At 52.6% G+C, this 17,730-nt stretch overlaps 7 protein-coding genes across 7 annotated transcripts; 5 read left to right on the top strand and 2 right to left on the bottom strand.

Moving 5' to 3' along the window:
* Nucleotides 1-77: 77 nt before the first annotated feature.
* J4E79_008869 (uncharacterized protein) lies at nt 78-1,492 on the top strand (the record flags this gene model as incomplete). The annotated part of the gene is made up of 2 exons (XM_049357722.1): nt 78-699; nt 747-1,492. 2 exons carry the CDS (start codon nt 78-80, stop codon nt 1,490-1,492), a joined length of 1,368 nt encoding a protein of 455 aa, XP_049207761.1.
* A 407-nt stretch (nt 1,493-1,899) lies between these two features.
* J4E79_008868 (uncharacterized protein) lies at nt 1,900-3,494 on the top strand (the record flags this gene model as incomplete). The annotated part of the gene is made up of 2 exons (XM_049357721.1): nt 1,900-1,978; nt 2,053-3,494. 2 exons carry the CDS (start codon nt 1,900-1,902, stop codon nt 3,492-3,494), a joined length of 1,521 nt encoding a protein of 506 aa, XP_049207760.1.
* Nucleotides 3,495-3,574: 80 nt separating this feature from the next.
* J4E79_008867 (uncharacterized protein) lies at nt 3,575-7,678 on the bottom strand (the record flags this gene model as incomplete). Its single annotated transcript, XM_049357720.1, has 4 exons — nt 3,575-6,414; nt 6,464-6,583; nt 6,635-7,084; nt 7,132-7,678. 4 exons carry the CDS (start codon nt 7,676-7,678, stop codon nt 3,575-3,577), a joined length of 3,957 nt encoding a protein of 1,318 aa, XP_049207759.1.
* A 609-nt stretch (nt 7,679-8,287) lies between these two features.
* Nucleotides 8,288-9,655, top strand: J4E79_008866 (uncharacterized protein; the record flags this gene model as incomplete). The annotated part of the gene is made up of 1 exon (XM_049357719.1): nt 8,288-9,655. One exon carries the CDS (start codon nt 8,288-8,290, stop codon nt 9,653-9,655), a length of 1,368 nt encoding a protein of 455 aa, XP_049207758.1.
* Nucleotides 9,656-11,450: 1,795 nt separating this feature from the next.
* On the top strand, nt 11,451-13,134 carry J4E79_008865 (uncharacterized protein; the record flags this gene model as incomplete). Its single annotated transcript, XM_049357718.1, has 4 exons — nt 11,451-11,649; nt 11,703-11,821; nt 11,872-12,442; nt 12,494-13,134. 4 exons carry the CDS (start codon nt 11,451-11,453, stop codon nt 13,132-13,134), a joined length of 1,530 nt encoding a protein of 509 aa, XP_049207757.1.
* Nucleotides 13,135-13,713: 579 nt separating this feature from the next.
* J4E79_008864 (uncharacterized protein) lies at nt 13,714-15,367 on the top strand (the record flags this gene model as incomplete). Its single annotated transcript, XM_049357717.1, has 2 exons — nt 13,714-13,820; nt 13,891-15,367. 2 exons carry the CDS (start codon nt 13,714-13,716, stop codon nt 15,365-15,367), a joined length of 1,584 nt encoding a protein of 527 aa, XP_049207756.1.
* Nucleotides 15,368-15,437: 70 nt separating this feature from the next.
* On the bottom strand, nt 15,438-16,224 carry J4E79_008863 (uncharacterized protein; the record flags this gene model as incomplete). The annotated part of the gene is made up of 3 exons (XM_049357716.1): nt 15,438-16,022; nt 16,069-16,108; nt 16,151-16,224. The coding sequence occupies 3 exons, from the start codon at nt 16,222-16,224 to the stop codon at nt 15,438-15,440; spliced, it is 699 nt and encodes a 232-aa protein (XP_049207755.1).
* Nucleotides 16,225-17,730: the final 1,506 nt, after the last annotated feature.

Genomic DNA, 17,730 nt, shown 5'->3' with positions numbered 1-17,730 from the left:
GAAAAGCGCTAGTGTGATCATCACCACATTTTCCAGCGGCACCATCGCTCTTGAACATCGTCGAGATCATCAACACCATGGCCTCCACGCCCACCCTGCGCCAATTCAGCGCGTGTCTGAGATGCGTGCGACAATTGCCAAGCGCCAATGGCACCCGCCGACTCCTCTCCACCTCGGCGGCCGTCCGTGAAGAGGTGCAGACACAACCCACGAATGCGACTCCCCCTCCACCGCCGTCGAACCCTCCGGAAGGCGCTGCTCAAAAGGCCGGCTCTCAAGATACCCCGGAATACATGCAAAAATGGGGCACGCTAGACCCCCAGATGGTGGAGAACAAGAAGCAGGAGCGCCGATTGCTGCGGAGAGAACATGTCCAGCCCGTTGGATCCCGTCGTCGCCGTGCCGCCCTTCGTCGGTCGACCCTGCAAAAGACCGACGAGGTCCCATTCGAACAGCTGCCGTACCAATGTTTCCAGGAGGCGAGGAAGGTCTTGTTGGAAGACAGGCAGGAGAAGATCAAGGAAATCAAGGTTCAGCAGGAGCGGATAAAGAACCTAATGGCGCAAGACGCAAGCATCAGTGGAGGCCCGGCAGCCAAGGAGCACAGACTGCGGAGCATGAGGAAGCACCTGAACGACCTGATTATTCTGGCCGACATCAACGACCCGGTTGTGAAGCGGAAGTTCGAGGACGGACAGGGTGCGTTGTGCCAATATGCTCTCTGCCGACATGACTGACTTGCGAAGGTGACATGAACAAGCCCATCTACCGCTATCTTGCCGACAGGAAGTGGCGCCAGTACAAGCGTCTCGTGCTCGAACAACGCGTTACGCAACTTGCCATAATTCCAGATCTGCTCCCGTCTCTCGACTTGGTTGCAGACATCGATCTTGGCTTTGGACGAAAGCCAGTTGCACCCGGTGACTTCGTAGACTCCGCCATCAGCGAAAAGATGCCTCGACTCAACGTTCAAACCTTCACACCTGGTGAGAAGCTCGTCACTGTGGTCGTAGTAGACGCAGACGTGCCAGTCCCAGAGAAGGACAGCTTCACCTACCGATGCCACTTGATCGCCTCCAACATCTCCATCTCGCCTAACAGCACCTCGATACCACTCCAGCGCATCGCCCAAGAGGACCAAAAGACGGAGGATCTCAGTGCCAAGAAGATCGCACTTCCATGGTTAGCACCCTGGGCCCACAAAGGAGCGCCTTACCACCGCCTAGGTATCTTTGTATTCGAGCAGCATGACAACCAGCCGCTCGACGTCACCAAGATCAACAAGGCCAAGCGCATGGGATTCAACCTTCGTAGCTTTGCCGATTCGAACAAGTTGAGCGCAATCACTGCTACGCTGTTCAGGACGAAGTGGGACGAGAGCATGGCCGAGGTCATGGAGCGTAATGGTCTCAGGGACCAGATTGCTGTAGAGTTCAAGAGGAAGAGAGTGGAGCCACTGCCCTACAAGAGGCGTACTGAACGCATGCGGTGAGGTAGTTGAGGTTGCACGTAGTGAGTGCATGTAGTCATGTAAGCCATATGTACAATACGATGACCTAACAGCTGCAAGTCCAAGTTGTCAGCATGATATGTACAACAAGAGCATTGAATGCGACAATGAAGCGGTAGCATTGTTTACCAGCCCAGACTTTCCGCGTGGGATGTTGCGCAGTGGCTGCCTTTGATGGTGGCCGCTCTTTCCAACCTCACGTACGGGGGGGATGCTTCCTTCCTTGCCTCACACACGCGCGCTTGGAGCTCGACCCTTCTTTCTTCTGCCGGACATGCCTTGCCTGTTTTTCTTGACAACCGCAGGAATCGCCATCAACAGATCTCCAATCGTCGCTTCAACTACGCTTGTCTCCTTTACTCGTCCCAGGTGCCGCACTCACGCCCATCATGACGCAGAATGCACCTTCCGTTTCAAATTTTCTTCCGTCCCAACAACAGATAGCGCTTGCCCTTGCCATCGTTCGCAGTAAGCCGGCGGGCATACCAATACGAGGTAATTTCCGACTGCCCAGATCATGCACACCTTCTAACGGTCGTTAGACTACGTCCTGCAACTGCGTGCTCAAATCAGGCCTGGTCCAGACCCGAGGGAACGGGACGATTCCGAATGCTACGTTGATCAGGTCGCCTACTGGAAGGAGCGATGTCAACAGGCCGAGGACGAATGCGGCAGGCTTCGGGGTATCAACATCAAACTCGAACGATCAAATCACCTACTGTCGAGCCTCTCCGGACCTGTCCCCGATGTTGATACAAGCATGCTGATGGCGCCGACTGCATCGCCAAAGAGATCTAAGCCATCGAGACAAGCACAGAAACAGTGCCTACAACCGGCCGCTGCTGCCCAGGAGACCATCGATAATGATATGGACTTCCTGGATGTGCTCGGTAAAGACGGCTCGAATCTCACGGAAGCTTTGTATACTACACACTCGCTATGCAGGAGTGAAGAGCCGGACGCCGAAACACTGTGCTACAATCTAGTAAGAGTTGCTTCGAGTATCGGCAAAGTCATATGCATAGTCGCCCAGAACTACGAGCAACTGTCACGTCGAGGGAGGAGGACACTGGAAGCCATGTCGTTGGACCAAGACAAATCCGACTTTGCCATCGCTCTATCCGTCTGCGCAAGAGCTTTCATGTCCTTACTTGTCGGTACCAACAAACTCATGGAGACAAAAGCAGATGCACGCCTCGCGAGTTTGATCGTTTGCGAGGTAGCAGATATGTTCAACGCCGGATTGCAATCAATCGAGGCCTCAGCGCGAAGGACAGCGCAAACTTTCTTGTCGCAACCAGCCTCGCCAAAGAAGACGAAAACCAAGACGCCGCCTTCTATCAAAGAGTCGCCGCCGGCCAGAGCAGTCGCCCACTTGCTGATCAGTCTCCTTGGATTCCTTGAGAAGACCGATCCCGTGCATCAGAAGATCTTCGATGGCTTCGTTTTTGTTTTGTTTGAACGTGTTGGCAAGAGATTGTATTACTTCACATTTGGACAGCACCGCAGCACATCCATCGATGGCAACATCTTACCGTCACCTGAGTCGAGAGATGAGACAGAGGAGATAAGGCGAGATACCAATGCCCTTGGAACGCGCCTGGAAGTCAAAGCTCTTGTGTTGATACTTGAACGCGCCATGGGGCTAGCTCCGAGCCACATGAATCCCCAGAATGCTCGCCCAAGCCAGTCCCCAAATCGACTGGTCCGTACATTGAGCACCAAGAGTCCCGTCACGAATACCCGGTCGCGTTTGAACCCGCTAGCAAAAGACCGCTTGCAGCGAACACTAGTTGCATGCATGTATGGAAACAACACAAATGATGAGTTTCTGGACGTTCTCACGAAGCCGTTGCCAGCCATGCGGCTGAGCTCACTACAAAATGTGGTTAAAATCGACGATAAAGATGTGGAGACTTGGTATAAAGAGGAGATTTGGCGACTTGTTGGCTGGGATGTACTAGCCAGAGAGGGCGCGTGGTGAGACTTTTGCAGGAATGTGAGAAATGCAATGAAGCTGTGCGGTTGTCTAGACTGCATTCTTGGAAATTTTATCTAGAATGTCTAATTGCTGGCTTCCTGCGCCAACTGAAACTGGCTAACAAACCTCCGTTCCACCACCGACTTTTGTGCAGTATGCACTTGATCCGTCTCCTCCTCATCTTTCATCCCCCATCCACCCCCACCAGGTGTATCAATGACAAAGCAATCCCCTTTCTGTACAGAAAAGTCCTTACGACCACCCAATCTACACCACCGCCCTCCAACCTTCTTGACAATATAGTTCACCCCACTACTCCCATCCTTACCCCCAAGCATACCATACGGCCTAGTAACCCGCCTCTCACTAACAATCGAAGCATTCATATCGCGGTAAAACTCATAAACACGGCGAATCCCATTCCCACCATTCCACCGCCCCTGTCCACCCGACCCATCACGTATACTGAACTCGCGAAGAAGCACAGGGTAACGCTTCTCCAGTAGCTCTGGGTCCGTGATACGCGTATTCGTCATGTGGATGTGCACGCCTGAAGTACCGTGCCAACCGGGTCCTGCGCCGCTGCCTCCACATATCGTTTCTCCAAAGCCGAAACCAGAGTTGAGGATGGGTGTGCCGTTGTCGTCGTGGTCGCCGTTTATACCGAAGGAGAAGACGTTGCAGTCACCTTGGCTTGCGGCACAGGCTTCGAATGCGCGGATGACGACGTCGGTGACGCGTTGTGATGTAATGGGATTTCCTGCGCACACCGCGGCGTATGGCGAGGGGTTTAGGATACTTCCTTCTGGGATTGTGAAGGTGAGGGGGCGGAGGCAGCCTTCGTTGAGCGGGATGTCTTGGTTGATGAGGCAGCGGAGGACGTAGAGTGTGGCGGACCTGGCGATGGCTTGTGGAGCGTTGAAGCTGTGATAGCCTTCTTTGCCTGTACCGGTGAAGTCGAAATGTGCTGAACCGTTGTCTGGGTTGATGGTTATGGCGAGCTTGATGGGTGTGCCGTCGTCCATGAAGTCGAGTGCGGCGAGTGGCTTGCCGCCAGTTTGTTCATATGTACGCTTCATGAACTCGCGTACGCAGGACTCGGCGTTGGCGGTGATTGCGTGCATGTTTAGGTGTACGGTTGAGACACCTCGTTCGGCGATGAGGTCAGCCACGAGTGCCGCGCCCTTGGCGTTGGCAGAGACCTGTGCTTTGAGGTCGTTGATGTTATCGGCGAGCTTACGTGTTCCCGAACATCCTGGGTATTGAGCAGGGTCGTGGAGTAATACCCTCGTGACTAGTTCTTCGTCGAAGACTCCATCGCGAACGAGGTATTCTGACACGATCATGGCACCCTCTTCGTGCAGTTCGACGCTGCCGGCTGGCATCGAGCCCGGAAGTATTCCACCAATTTCTTGGTGATGACCTCTTGAAGCTGTGTAGAAGATGATGGTTTTGCCTGCATCATCAAAGACTGGTGTTACGCATGTTATGTCCGGAAGATGCGTGCCGCCGGATATGGGGTGGTTAGCGACGATGACGTCGCCTGGTTGTAGTTGGCCTAGGTACTTGTTGTGCTGGTACATGACTGCCTGTTCCATCGAACCAAGGTGGACTGGCACATGAGGTGCATTAGCTACAAGACGACCTTCAGGACTGAAGAGCGCGCAGCTGAAGTCGAGACGTTCCTTGATGTTGACTGAAACACTCGTCTTCTGTAATGCGAGGCCCATCTGCTCAGCGATACTCATGAAGCGATGAGCCATCACAGAAAGCTCGACTGGATCAACAATCCGAGGTACTGCAGCTTCATTGCCTGGTAAGGTAGTCGTTCGGTCGAGTTTGATCATGACATGGCGATCTAGGATAGTTGCCTTGGAGTTCGGTGCAACCACGATGGTCTGTGTGTTGTCCAGAATGATGGCAGGCCCATCGATGATATCACCCTTTGCCAATTTTGTCAAGTGATACAAAGGAGAAGTAGTCCAGCCGCTTTCGAAGAAGACAGGGACATGGTCTGCAATCTTCTTTGTCGACACAGCGGATGGGGGGCTGTCGGTGAGCTGTTGATCGAGGTTGAACTCGGGTTCGACCGATGGGCTCCGGGCTGTCGCTCGAACTCGCACGTTCTCCACGAGGATATCGCGTCCGGGCATGATGAAAGAGAATTGACGCTTGTGTTCAGCTACGAACGCGTCGTCCCACGTCCCTTGATCCGGGCGCGAAACCATGAAGGTTGTGTCAGACCCTTCGTAGCGGAGGTTGAGAAAGTGCTCGAAACCGATTGTTTGGCCGGAAAACCCGTCGTTGGCGAGTTGTTCCGCTGCGTTCTTCTCGAGCGACGATAGCCTTTCGTCAAGTTCATCGAAAGAGGACTTCAGCAATACTGAGCAGGGCTCTTGAACATCGCGAACGACGTCTGCCAATGCCATGCCATATGCTGACAAGATAGAAGAGTAGCGGTGAATCAGAATGCGGTCGATGCCCAAGTTAGCAGCAATAGCGCAGGCAGCTTGTCCGCCTGCACCACCGAAGACCGCAAGATCGTGATCAGAGGTTCGGTGCCCCTTGGCTTCAGTGAGAGAGCGTATGGGCCGACACATTGTCTCATTCGCAACTTCCAAAAAGCCAAGAGCAAGCTCTTCGACAGTCTTCGTCTTTCCGCTAGTCTGTGACAGGTCCGCGTTGACCGTAACGAGTAACTCTTCAAAGGCTCGCTTTGCGCCTTCATAATCCAGAGGTTCATTCTCGTGCTTGCCGAAGATCTTTGGAAAGTACTCAGCCTGCAAACGTCCCAAGACAAGATTTGCATCTGTAACCGTCAGAGGTCCACCTTTTCGGTATGCTGCTGGGCCTGGATGGGCGCTTGCTGATTCGGGGCCTGCGAGGAAGAGACCGTTGCGATAGGAAAGTATGCTTCCACCGCCTAGAAACTTTAGTAACTATCCAGATCCATTGATTCGAGTGCTACTCACCGGCAGCAACAGTGTCGATCTCTAGCTGTGGAGATTGAATCGTCACACCAGCCGTGATCGACTCAAAGGTGTGCTCCAGTGTTCCCGCATACCGCGAAACATCAGTGCTGGTTCCGCCCACTGCGTAATTGTCAGCATACTTCCGACATGTTTCGCGAGCTTTAGACTTACTGTCGAATCCTATCACTGGCTTCCTCCGCTGTACATCAAAACATGTCTTGCTGAATCCGACAACACCTCCAGCCGGACCTGACAGGATAGCTTTGAGACCGCTGAAGTGCTGCCACCCCACTAGTCCTCCATCACTTTGCATGAACTCGCAACGAGCACCCTTGGTATCTTCCAGGCCGCCTACAAAGCCTTCACGAAAGCCGTCGATGTAATTGCGCGTCAAAGGCGTAAGGTACGCGTCTGCTGTTGCTGAGTAGCCTCTCGAAATGGCTCTGATCATGGGGAAGATCTGTGATGAGACTGATATCTGCGTGAAGCCGATGTCTCTGGCGATATCGGCAACTTGAAGCTCGTGGTTCGGGAAAGTATAGCTGTTGATAAGCGTTATCGCCAAGGACCGCACGCCCTTGTCGAACAGGGCCTGGAGACCTTCACGGGCGTGTGTGCTGTCTACTGAAGTGTCAGCGAGGAAGTTACTTCCACGTCAAAATACTAACCAATTGGTCGCAAAACGCGAATGGCTTCGCCGCCCACCCCCCTTTCCAGGTTATAGGAGTTGCGGTCAGGGTCTCGTAGTGTTGACTTGTCCTCGGTCGAATCGTGGAGTGTGACGCGCTCGTCAATCTCTAGTACATCGTCGAACAAGGTCTCAGGCCTCCGGATGTTGAGATCAAACAGCTTCGGTCTGGTCTGATCACCTATGCGTAGTAGATCTCTGAAACCTTTGGTGACGACCAACGCGCATTTTGTGGAGTTTCGTTCCAGCAAAGCGTTTGTCGCGACCGTAGTTCCCATCTTGATCGATTCGATGTTGCTGGTGTCAATCTTGCCGCCGCGTGGTATGGATACGTTCAAGGCCTGCTCGAGTATCCTGCGGATACCCTCTGTGGGTGCATCGGCATAGTTCGTCGGATCGTTACTCAGAAGCTTGACTAGCACATCTGGTTTCCCTGGTACGATACCCAAGCAGTCTGTGAAGGTACCGCCGCGATCTATAGCGATGCGGATGCCTGCACCCTGCAGCGGCTGCTCAACGAACGGCATGTTTGGTGGGCGGACGAATAAGGGATGTATCGAGGAAGAGGCAAGACGCAGTGTTTTGTGGTCTAAAGGTGATGTATGTTCCTATAGATACCAGGAATTTGAAGTAAGCCACCGTCGTGCCAGTGAATAGATCAGGGTATGAACACGCCAAACAGGCATCGCCTGGTCAGCTGTATTGCCACGCGCCATTGGCAGTGACGATACCGATACCGCAGTGTATGCCGTTCCGAATGCATGGCAGTACGGGTTTGTAATGCCTATCGCGTCGCGTTGAGGGTGGAGTTGCTGCGCATTCCGGCAGGACGAGGATGACGCGCGATTGCCGATCCCTTCCTAGGAAACACGCTAATACTTCACTAGCGCGGCGCGAATGAACCCCTCAATGGATCCTTCGAAGTTCCGACACCCCTTCTCTATCGGAGCCCAGAGTCCGAAAGAATGGCAGGGGTCGAGATCACGCTCTCCACCATGTGCTGAGTGGCTATGCGATCATGAACACGGGTTTGCAGCGCGCATGCCGAGGTCGCAAAATGATTCGACTGCTGCTGTTCATGGCAGCGTCGCCGTGATCTGAGAACACCATCATTGTCGCATCTCGATCCAACCAACATGACCGAAACCATCAACCTGCAATTGGGGTGGCCGTCGCCTTCACTCTTTCCATCGGCTCAAATTCTCGACGGCGCGACGAGCGTACTTAACTCGCAAGCAAAAACCGCAGCCTCACTCATCTACGGTCCAGACGCTGGCTACGAACCACTTCGGCGCAGTATCGCAGCATGGCTCACTTCCACGTACGGACGCGGTTCGGAACTTTCGTTCGACCGCATCTGTGTCACGAACGGGGCCTCGGGGAATCTAGACAACGTTCTGGCACGCTTCACTGAGCCAGGCTACACGCGAAACATTTGGATGGTTGAACCATGCTACTTTCTGGCCTGTCCCATCTTCATGGACAACGGGTTCCAGGGGATGATGAAGGGTGTGCCGGAAGACGATGAAGGGCTGGATGTGGACTTCCTACAACGAAGTCTCGCGGACGCAGATAAATCGACAACACCCGCTCCATCAACGCGAAAGACGGGTGAAAGATATAAGAAGCTTTATCGACACATCATCTACTGCGTTCCGACGTTTTCAAACCCAAGCGCGAAGACCATGTCGCTCAGGCGAAGACAACAACTCATTCGCCTCGCACGAGAATTTGATGCCCTTGTGGTCACCGACGATGTGTATGACATATTACGCTGGCCAGCGGATAAAGGCGGAAGCTATGAGAGCCTCGGTGATGTACCTCCACGAATTGTCGATATTGATCGCATGCTTGAAGGAGGCCCCAAAGATGAATGGGGTAATGCTGTGAGCAATGGTTCGTTCTCGAAGATCATAGCACCGGGTGTACGAGTAGGCTGGGCAGAAGCGACCCCTGCGTTCACGCTTGCACTGTCGCAAGTGGGCGCGACCAGATCTGGAGGCTGTCCCGCGCACATGGCTGCTTCACTTGTTCATGAGGTGCTTGAGTCTGGGTTGTTGCGCAAGCATCTTGAAAGCAAAGTTCTTCCGACATTTCGGGCTCGCTATTATGCTATGCTGGAAGGAATAGAAAACTTTCTGGTACCACTGGGTGTCACTATCTCTACTGGAAAGCCGTACAATGAGATTTCTGACCAAGCGAGCGGTGCCGACACTATTCCTGAGGTGTCTTCTGCGCAAGCTGGAGGCTACTTCATTTGGCTACTGTTGCCAGAAGGTCTGGCTGGAAATGGTGCCGATTTGGCTGCCAAAGGCTTGGAGAAATACAATGTGAAGTTTGCATATGGCGACATGATGCAAGTGCAAGGGGACCCTACATCCGCCGTTCGTGCGGCAAAGGGCTATGGAAATGGCATACGTTTATCATGGGCATGGCACACGGAGGTCGAGATTCTTGAAGGTATTAAGAGATTAAGTGCATTGATCAAGGAATGTAGTAAATAGGTCTAAACCTAGAACATGTAGTTGATACATATTGGATCGGTTGTAAAATGCAGGCTCATTCTCTTGATGGTGGCGTGAGTAAACCCCCAACGACAGCATGTGATTGACCATGCTTTTTAGCACTGTCGTCCAAGAAGAACTTTAAGACAACTCCAGCTGCTGCCACAGAATCGTCATCCGCATCGATAGCATCGAGCGTCTCTTCCAAGACCTTAGGCTGCCAATTCGGAAAGAAATACTTGATTGTCTCACTGTTGATGAAACGATCAAATTCGAAGTGGCCCTGGAACGTAAGGACACCACCAGGTTCGTACATGCCCTGATTAGCGCAATGCTGAGTTCTTCCCAGCGTTGTCCAGGAGCCCGGCAGCGCTTCTACATCTGGAACAACCACGTGGTCGTGATGCACGAATTGCAACCTCATCTTTTTGACATTCTTATCATCTTTTCCCTCCTTGTTTTCAATCAATGCATGGTAGAATTGTCGATGTAGTGAGATCTCTTTTACCCCTAGTTCCCAGCCTTCCGGATGCTTCTCCACTTTCACACCATAATCTTCTAGTAGAGCTTGACACACCAATTGGTGGCCGAAGCAGCTGCCGAAAATCTTCACCCTGGGATGTCTCTCATATATTTCTTTCGTCCATCTTGCGAGTTTGCGTATCCAGGGCAGCTCATCGTAGGCCGAGTTCGCGGAGCCTGAGATGATGACAGCATCGAACTCTGCTATCGAGCTGGGATATTCGTTCTTCGTGACGTCGAAGTCCGTAGATGTGATCTGAATGGTAGGGCCCAAGGACGCGCATGGTGACTTTGTGTTGGCAGCTGCGGACGAAAGAAGTTGGTGGAAGATACGCCCATAGGTGGGGGCGCGCTCGGCGGCAACAACAGGCACCGGTGCATCGGCATTGAGCATGCAAATTCGTAAATCTCGTACCATAGCTGCACAAATCGAATGACGAGGCTTTTCAGTTGATGTATACTTCCTGAACAACGTCTTCTAAAGCAATGTATCTGTCTCCTGCGTCGCTTTCGGGATGCCCGCATTCGGCGATGCACGTGATGGCCGCCGATAAGCGGTTGACGTTTGTCGCGACTATCTCGCGATTTGCCACGTCTCCAACCACGCAAGGCCACTGACCTCGCCTACTTCGATATTCGATTGACCACCGCGACGACGTCCTCACAATGGTTGTAAGCATCTTTTACGCGATGCGCGATGATCACAACACTCTGCGTACGAAATGTGACGGACAATTGGCGCCGCTGCAGGACGCCATATCCGTACGCGCAGGAACCCTCGAGCAAGCCCTATCGCCCGTTTTCCCATGGCGCATGTCGTCTATACAGACGGATCCTAGCGGTCGGGTATCAGGACCCATACTAGTACTATCATGGCGTGGTGTGAGGGCCTGACAGTCCACTATTGGTCGTGACCCACCATGCCACCATCGGACATGAGAGTCCGAAGAACCATCTCTTTGTCCCTCGACGCTAGGCAGCGAACATGGGTATGCGAACCGGTTGATCGTTGCCGTCGCCAGAATGCGGAGAATGACAACGTTCACGAGTCAAGGACACAATCTTAGTCCTATCGAGCTGGACTCTGACGTTCCATATCCCGTCCAGCCGCTGTCTAGCTGGAGATAGCGACACTCAACGAGATATCAAGATAGGTATTACTGATATGATTCTTTGTCTTGGTCTTGTATAAGATACGCATCTAATCAGGTGTTCGAGACACCCATTGGGAGGTTCTTTTTGCATCTCCATCCTTACCCCACTCATCGCTACCATGCCCGACGACAGCAAAGTCATGTCGTCCGCCGACGTCGAGGATACACATTCCGTCAAGATGGGAGAAGTCTCCTCAGCCAACGTCGATGTGGCGGCTGCCTATGCTCATCATCTCAGGGGGGAGAATGCGTACACAAGAAAAGAAGCGACACGCTTGCGATGGAAGCTAGACCTGCGTCTCGTGCCATTGCTCTGGTGTGAGTGCTTGTGAAGTCAGATAACGAGAAGCTCTCGCTAATAGTCACATCAGTCAACATCACGCTGGGCGCTATGGACAAAGTGACGACAGCTACAGCGGCCTTGTACGGCTTCCGAGCTGATACTGGCTTGACTGGAGATAGATACAGCTGGGTTGGTAGTGCATTCTACGTAAGTAATCATACACACCATCGCTTCTAGGGTGCTGACAATGCGTGTAGTTTGGTTATCTGTTCTGGTGCCTACCGAGTGGCAGCCTCCTCCAGCGCTTTCCAATCGCCAAATTGATGTTTGTCGTTCAACTGCTATGGGGCTGCATTCTCATCGCGACGGGCTTCGCCAACAATTTTCCTACATTGATCGCACTCCGTGTCCTTCTTGGAGCTCTCGAAGCTCCTATCGTACCCGGCAATTTCCTCATCATCAGCATGTGGTACCCGCGACGTGAGCAACCTCTTCGAACCGGTTTGATGTATACGGGTCTTTCTGTGTGCTTCACTGGCCCAATCGGATACGGTATTGGATTCCTAGCTGGTGAACATCAATGGCGCGCTATGTTCTGGATCACAGGCGCAATGACCATTGTATGGGCTTGTGTGATTGGTATCTTCTTACCCGACAATCCTGTCAAGGCGAAATTTGTCAGCGAGCGACAAAAGGCCATCGTAATTGACAAGATCCGGCAAGATCAGACGGGAGTCGAGAACAAAACTTTCAAGAAAGACCAAATGATTGAAGCATTCCTCGATCCCAAGACGTGGCTAATGTTCTTCTTTCATATATGGATCAGTAGTGAGTAAACCTGATGTGCCACACCTCCAAGTTTAGGCTGACGTTCTCTAGTTCCGAACGGAGGTTTGACGAACTTCACGCCTCTCATCATCAAAGGCCTCGGCTACACGTCTCAGCGTTCGACCCTCCTCACAATGCCTACGGGTATCTTGCAGACCGTTGCGTCCTACGTTTGCAATGGCGGAGTATTTCTGACTGCGAAGTACTTTCCTGCCAAACAGCTGCGAACCGCCTGGGTCGTGTTTGGCATCATCGTCGGCATGATCTCAGCAGTCTTCCTATACGTCCTTCCGCTCGACAACTACAACGGGCGTCTCGCAGCGTTATACTGCTCGTACTTCTACCTAGGACCCTATATCGTTGCCCTCGGTATCAATACGGCAAACACCGCAGGCCACACGAAGAAAGTTACTGTCAATGCGCTGGTCTTTATTGCGTACTGTGTCAGCAACATCATCGCGCCGCAGTTCTTCAAGGCTGATCAAGCCCCACTATACCCACTTGGTATGGGTGCTGTGCTGGCAAGCTACGTTCTTTCGATGATCACCATCGCTATGTATGCGACGTATTGTTGGTATGAGAACCGCAGGCGAGACCGCATCGACTCTGATAAGGGTGGAAGGGTGCATGCAGACACTGACTTCCGCGACTTGACTGACAAGCAAAATGTGCACTTTCGATATGTATGGTAGATACAACAGAGGCTGAGAACAGTTTGATATGAAGTTTGTATTTACCACAGGTTCTATCTAAATGGACAGATTCGTCACGAACATATTGCCATATCTGTGACTTATTTCCTCATTGGTCCGGCACGTGCTCTTCAGCAGATGCCACACATGACTAAATCTTGACTGATACACATAACCAAATCTCGAATGATACACATTCGAATAAAGACCCTGAACATGCCACGCTGAACACATGACAATTGGAAGTCGCAGAGCGATCAGGCGTGCGCCTCCGCACCGCAAAAGTGGACCCGTCCTCACGTTCGCTTATCTTCCGATAGCGGACTCTGTCGGACTTGCAAGTGCGAGAGTGCGAACTGAACGAGGGCTCCACGCCTCCTTGTAGTGGGGAAAGTAGAGACCCTGTATTTGCCGGCTGACAAGGCTAGCTTCGCGTCTCGCGCGCCGAGCTTGGGCTACTGCGATGAAAGAGACAGTCTGTGAATAAATGATCAGAGGCACCTCGTTGATTGAGATACACAAATCTGCGAGCTGAATTGCTACACGACCATACGAATAACCTATTCTACATCCAGTATCATGCCAAAACTCGACATATCCGTTCAAGATGAGCAGAAGGCTTTCGAAGCTGATATAGCTGCCATCGAAAAGCAATGGAGTTCTGCAAGGCAGTCGCATTTGAAGAGGTATGTAGCCCCGTCAGATCCCAAGCGGTAGATCTATTCCGTGACAGAATTCAGCTGACCTTGTTGCCAGACCATACACTGCGAGCACCATCGCCGCGCTTCGCACTTCCATTCCCGCTCCCGCGGAAGCCTCCTCGATCCAGGCCATCAAGCTCTGGGAGCAACTCAATGCACACAATAAAGCCGGCACATGCGAGTTGACATTCGGCACGACCGACCCGGTTGCAGTTTCGCAGATGGCCAAGCATCAGCAGACTGTCTACGTGTCCGGTGCTCTATGCGGATTCTCAGAAGTCGCACTCCCCGGAATGGACCACGCGGACTACCCTTGGGATACCGTGCCGAAGGTTGTTTCCAAGATCTTCAAGAGCCAGCTTTGGCATGACCAGCGCCAACGACAGTACCGGTTGCGACATCCGATTGAGGATCGTGAAAAGCTGGAGAATTGGGACTACATGGCCCCAATCGTCGCGGATGGCGATATGGGCTTCGGTAGCCTGACGAGTACGATGAAGATGGCGCGAGAGTTCGTGGACGCTGGTGTCGCGATGATACACATTGACGACCTTGCGATCGGGATGAAGAAGTTTACTGTTGGCCAAGGGCGTACTATTGTACCGACTCAAGAATACCTGGATCGTTTGACAGCTGTGCGGATGCAATTCGATGTCATGGGTGCGGAGACGTTACTGCTATGCCGCTGCGACACAGACCATGCCGAGTTCATCACCAGTGTTGTCGACGAGCGCGACCACGAGTATGTGCAGGGGGCGACAAAGACAGTAGAGCCGTTACAGAAGTGTCTTGCCGCTGCGCAGATGAAGGGGCAAGATTTGAAGGCTGCGCGGGACGAGTGGAAGGCAAAAGCGGGGATCAAGACTTTCGATGAGGCTGTCGAAGCTGTTGCGGCGAAAGAAGAGTTTGTCGCTTACAAGGCGGAGCTTTCGAAACGCCAGGTTACTTCTCTATCAGACCGTCGCGATATCGCAAGTAAGACCGTGAAACAGGATGTGTTCTTCGACTGGGAACTATCGCGATCAGCGATGGGACAGTACATGATCAAGAGCTGTGTCAAGGGTATCGTGGAACGTGCCATCGCCGCTGCGCCACTCGGAGATGTGACCTGGGCGCGTATGGACTCTCCGAATTGGGAAGACATCGTAGAGTTCCACACCGAAGTGCGGAAGGTGTATCCGGACCGGCTCTTCGCCTTTGGCTACACCGGTGACTACGACTTCGCGAAAGCCGGTTTCAGTGATGACCAGGTGAAAAACCTTCATCTCGATCTTGCCAAGCTAGGCATCGTGTGGCAGGTCCAGCCGATCTGGAGTCTGCAAGGTCTGAACATGGTGACAGAGCAATTTGCGAAGATGTGGCAGGACCAAGGTATCGCTGGCTACTTGAAGTCGGTGCAAGGCCCAGCTCTTAGCTCAAAACCTATGACTGATGGGTTCGAGAAGTTGAGTTATTGCGGTGGATATTTGGCGGATGCTTTCTTCGAGACGGTCGCGGGGGAGTCTATCGTAGACAAGGGCAAAACAGCGTGATTGTAAAGTGGTTGATAGCGTACAATATTAGCACACTAGCTCCAATAGTATCTCACTTTTCAATGACGTGTCATGTCCAACCTTCGAAGTCAAACACCCCAGGAAACGAGAGTAGGCCATCAACAGCCAAATCCTCAAGCCCAGAATCTGCAATCCCGTACTCGAATGGCTGCTGCATGGCAAATGGCATCTGGAAGTTTCCGTTGATCTGCTGTAGCTGATTGTTGAAGTCTTCCTCCGGTTCCTGGTGATTCGGAGCGAGCATGCCACGAATCGTCGGTAGCTGGGAAGGTTGCGCAGAGCGAGGGAAGTCTTCATTTATCATCTCCTCAATCATGCGCAACACCGGACGATGCACTACTAGCGCGCGAACCTGCGGAAGATGCTCTCGGATTGCCGTAACGGTTTTCTCTGATAGCCGAGTCGGTGGTTTGTTGGGTCGGTCGACCAGCGGGATTTCGCGCGCCAGTAGCTCGAAGACGTCTCGCAGGGATTCTGCCTTCGCCCATCTATCTGCCATGATCGCTAGGATGTTGGAGCAGGCGCGGAGCGCGTCAGAGACATCGAGAGAGTAGTAATTGTCGGTTCTATGTTCCGGCGGGGTAGCCCAGAAGCAGTACAAGAGTGTGATACCAGACTGGAATTGTACGAGGAGCTGCTAGGGTCAGCGCATGCGTCATCGAGTGCATGGAATTGCTTACTGCAAGCCATGGCTGAGCGATTTGACGATCGATCTGAGTCCTACGAAACATTAAGCAAGCCTGGCTGCTGGCTTGAACCGACCAATCGCCGGCAGATCCGATCACGTTGGCTTTTGTCGGTCGGTAAAGCATGAGCAACGTATAATGATAGATCATCGCTTGCCACCGTTGTGATGTATAACCTTTTGACTGTGGATCTGAAAAGTTTTGTACCCTAGATTTGAAGTTCTCCAATTCCGCAAGTATTCTTATCCGCCAATCTGAACTATTCTCAAATTGAGCTTGGTAATCCCATCGAAGCGTAACGGCGCTTATTTCGGATTGTATGCGTCTGCACTGCAGTATATGAAGCGCTGAGGAGTTACACGTGTAGTTCTGAGAGTCACTCAAGTCATGATTAGGCGGCGTGATGGCAGCGGCGCCTAACAGGTCATGGTCCTCGATGTTAGCGAAAGGCCTTACGGTAATCATATAGTCCGGCACAGATGGAGGAAGATCGAAGGAGGACATGACCAGCCGATCAAGAAGGTACGCGCACCAGAAGCATCGCCGTCGAACTTGAATTACCAGTCGTGCATGAACGTCGGTTGATGGTGGTTCCGTCTCGCCGAGGTGTAATTGTTGCAGAACGCATTGTCGTATCGCTGTGGACGCGAGGGAAATGATGCGCTCAGTAGAGCTCTGGTGTAGTGCATGCACGGACAGCAGTAGATATGCCTGCACTTGGAGGATTCTATCCGGTTGACGTAGCACAGCCGGAAGGAGTGCGATACCACTATCGTAGAATTCTCGAGCATTGAGCATTGCCGCATAAGGTTGACGCAACAGTACTAAAGCTGTCGCGTATACAAGATTAATGAAGAACCCTTGCCATGCTCGTTCTTCAAGGTCGCGGGACAAACAGTGCTTCCACTCCGAATGCCATGTGAGGAAGGTGTCCCAGTGGAAAAAGGGATACTGGGCTTGAGCGCGCTCGCGATATGCGTTGAGCAATGATTCTTCGAGTTCCGGAGAGATGCTGGTCAACAGTGCATGCGCGCTCTTCACTTCGACCTGTGCCGGTCGTGCGGTTGTTGGGGTACGAGAAGCATCATGAGCTGGAAACTGCGCTGAAGGTGATGCGATAAGCCCAAAGATGAGATGATTCAAGTCGGGCTCATCATCTGTGCCCGAAGCTATTGCATAACCCGAAGATGAGCCGGAAAGCATAGATGACCGCCGCGGCGGCAGGGTTTGCTGAATCGAATGAGCAACTGCTCGCCCTGTGATCCCATCACCCGGCAACCCGCTGCTTGCTGGGGACGTGTCGTCTATGTCGTGATCAGGCCTGTTCTGGGTTCTTGCTAGATGATCAAGGCTCTGCTGCGGGTCTCGAGCCTCAAGCTCAGCAACACGCTCTTCCAGAATGCGCACATATTCGCTCTCAACATGCGGTCGAGGCGCTGGCTGCGTAGGAAGGCATTCCTCGTCCCCCTTGACACAATTCTGGCACGGGCGGCTGTCTTCGCACTTCTGTTTCCGATAGCGACATCGCTGGCAAGCTAGTGTTCGTTGCTTTTTGGCAGGCGGCTCCTGCGGAGAACTTTCTGTATCATTGTCCATCGGGTGTATTTCTCAGGCTTCGGTCCATTCTTGGATTCCGCTAGCAATGGCGGTGATGTT

This window comes from Alternaria viburni (genome assembly GCF_023758015.1).
Source record: "Alternaria viburni strain BMP 2772 chromosome Unknown scaffold_22, whole genome shotgun sequence".
Taxonomy (NCBI): domain Eukaryota; kingdom Fungi; phylum Ascomycota; class Dothideomycetes; order Pleosporales; family Pleosporaceae; genus Alternaria; species Alternaria viburni.
The sequence above is the reverse complement of the archived record's forward strand: the minus strand, read 5'-3'. Positions and strand labels throughout refer to the sequence as shown.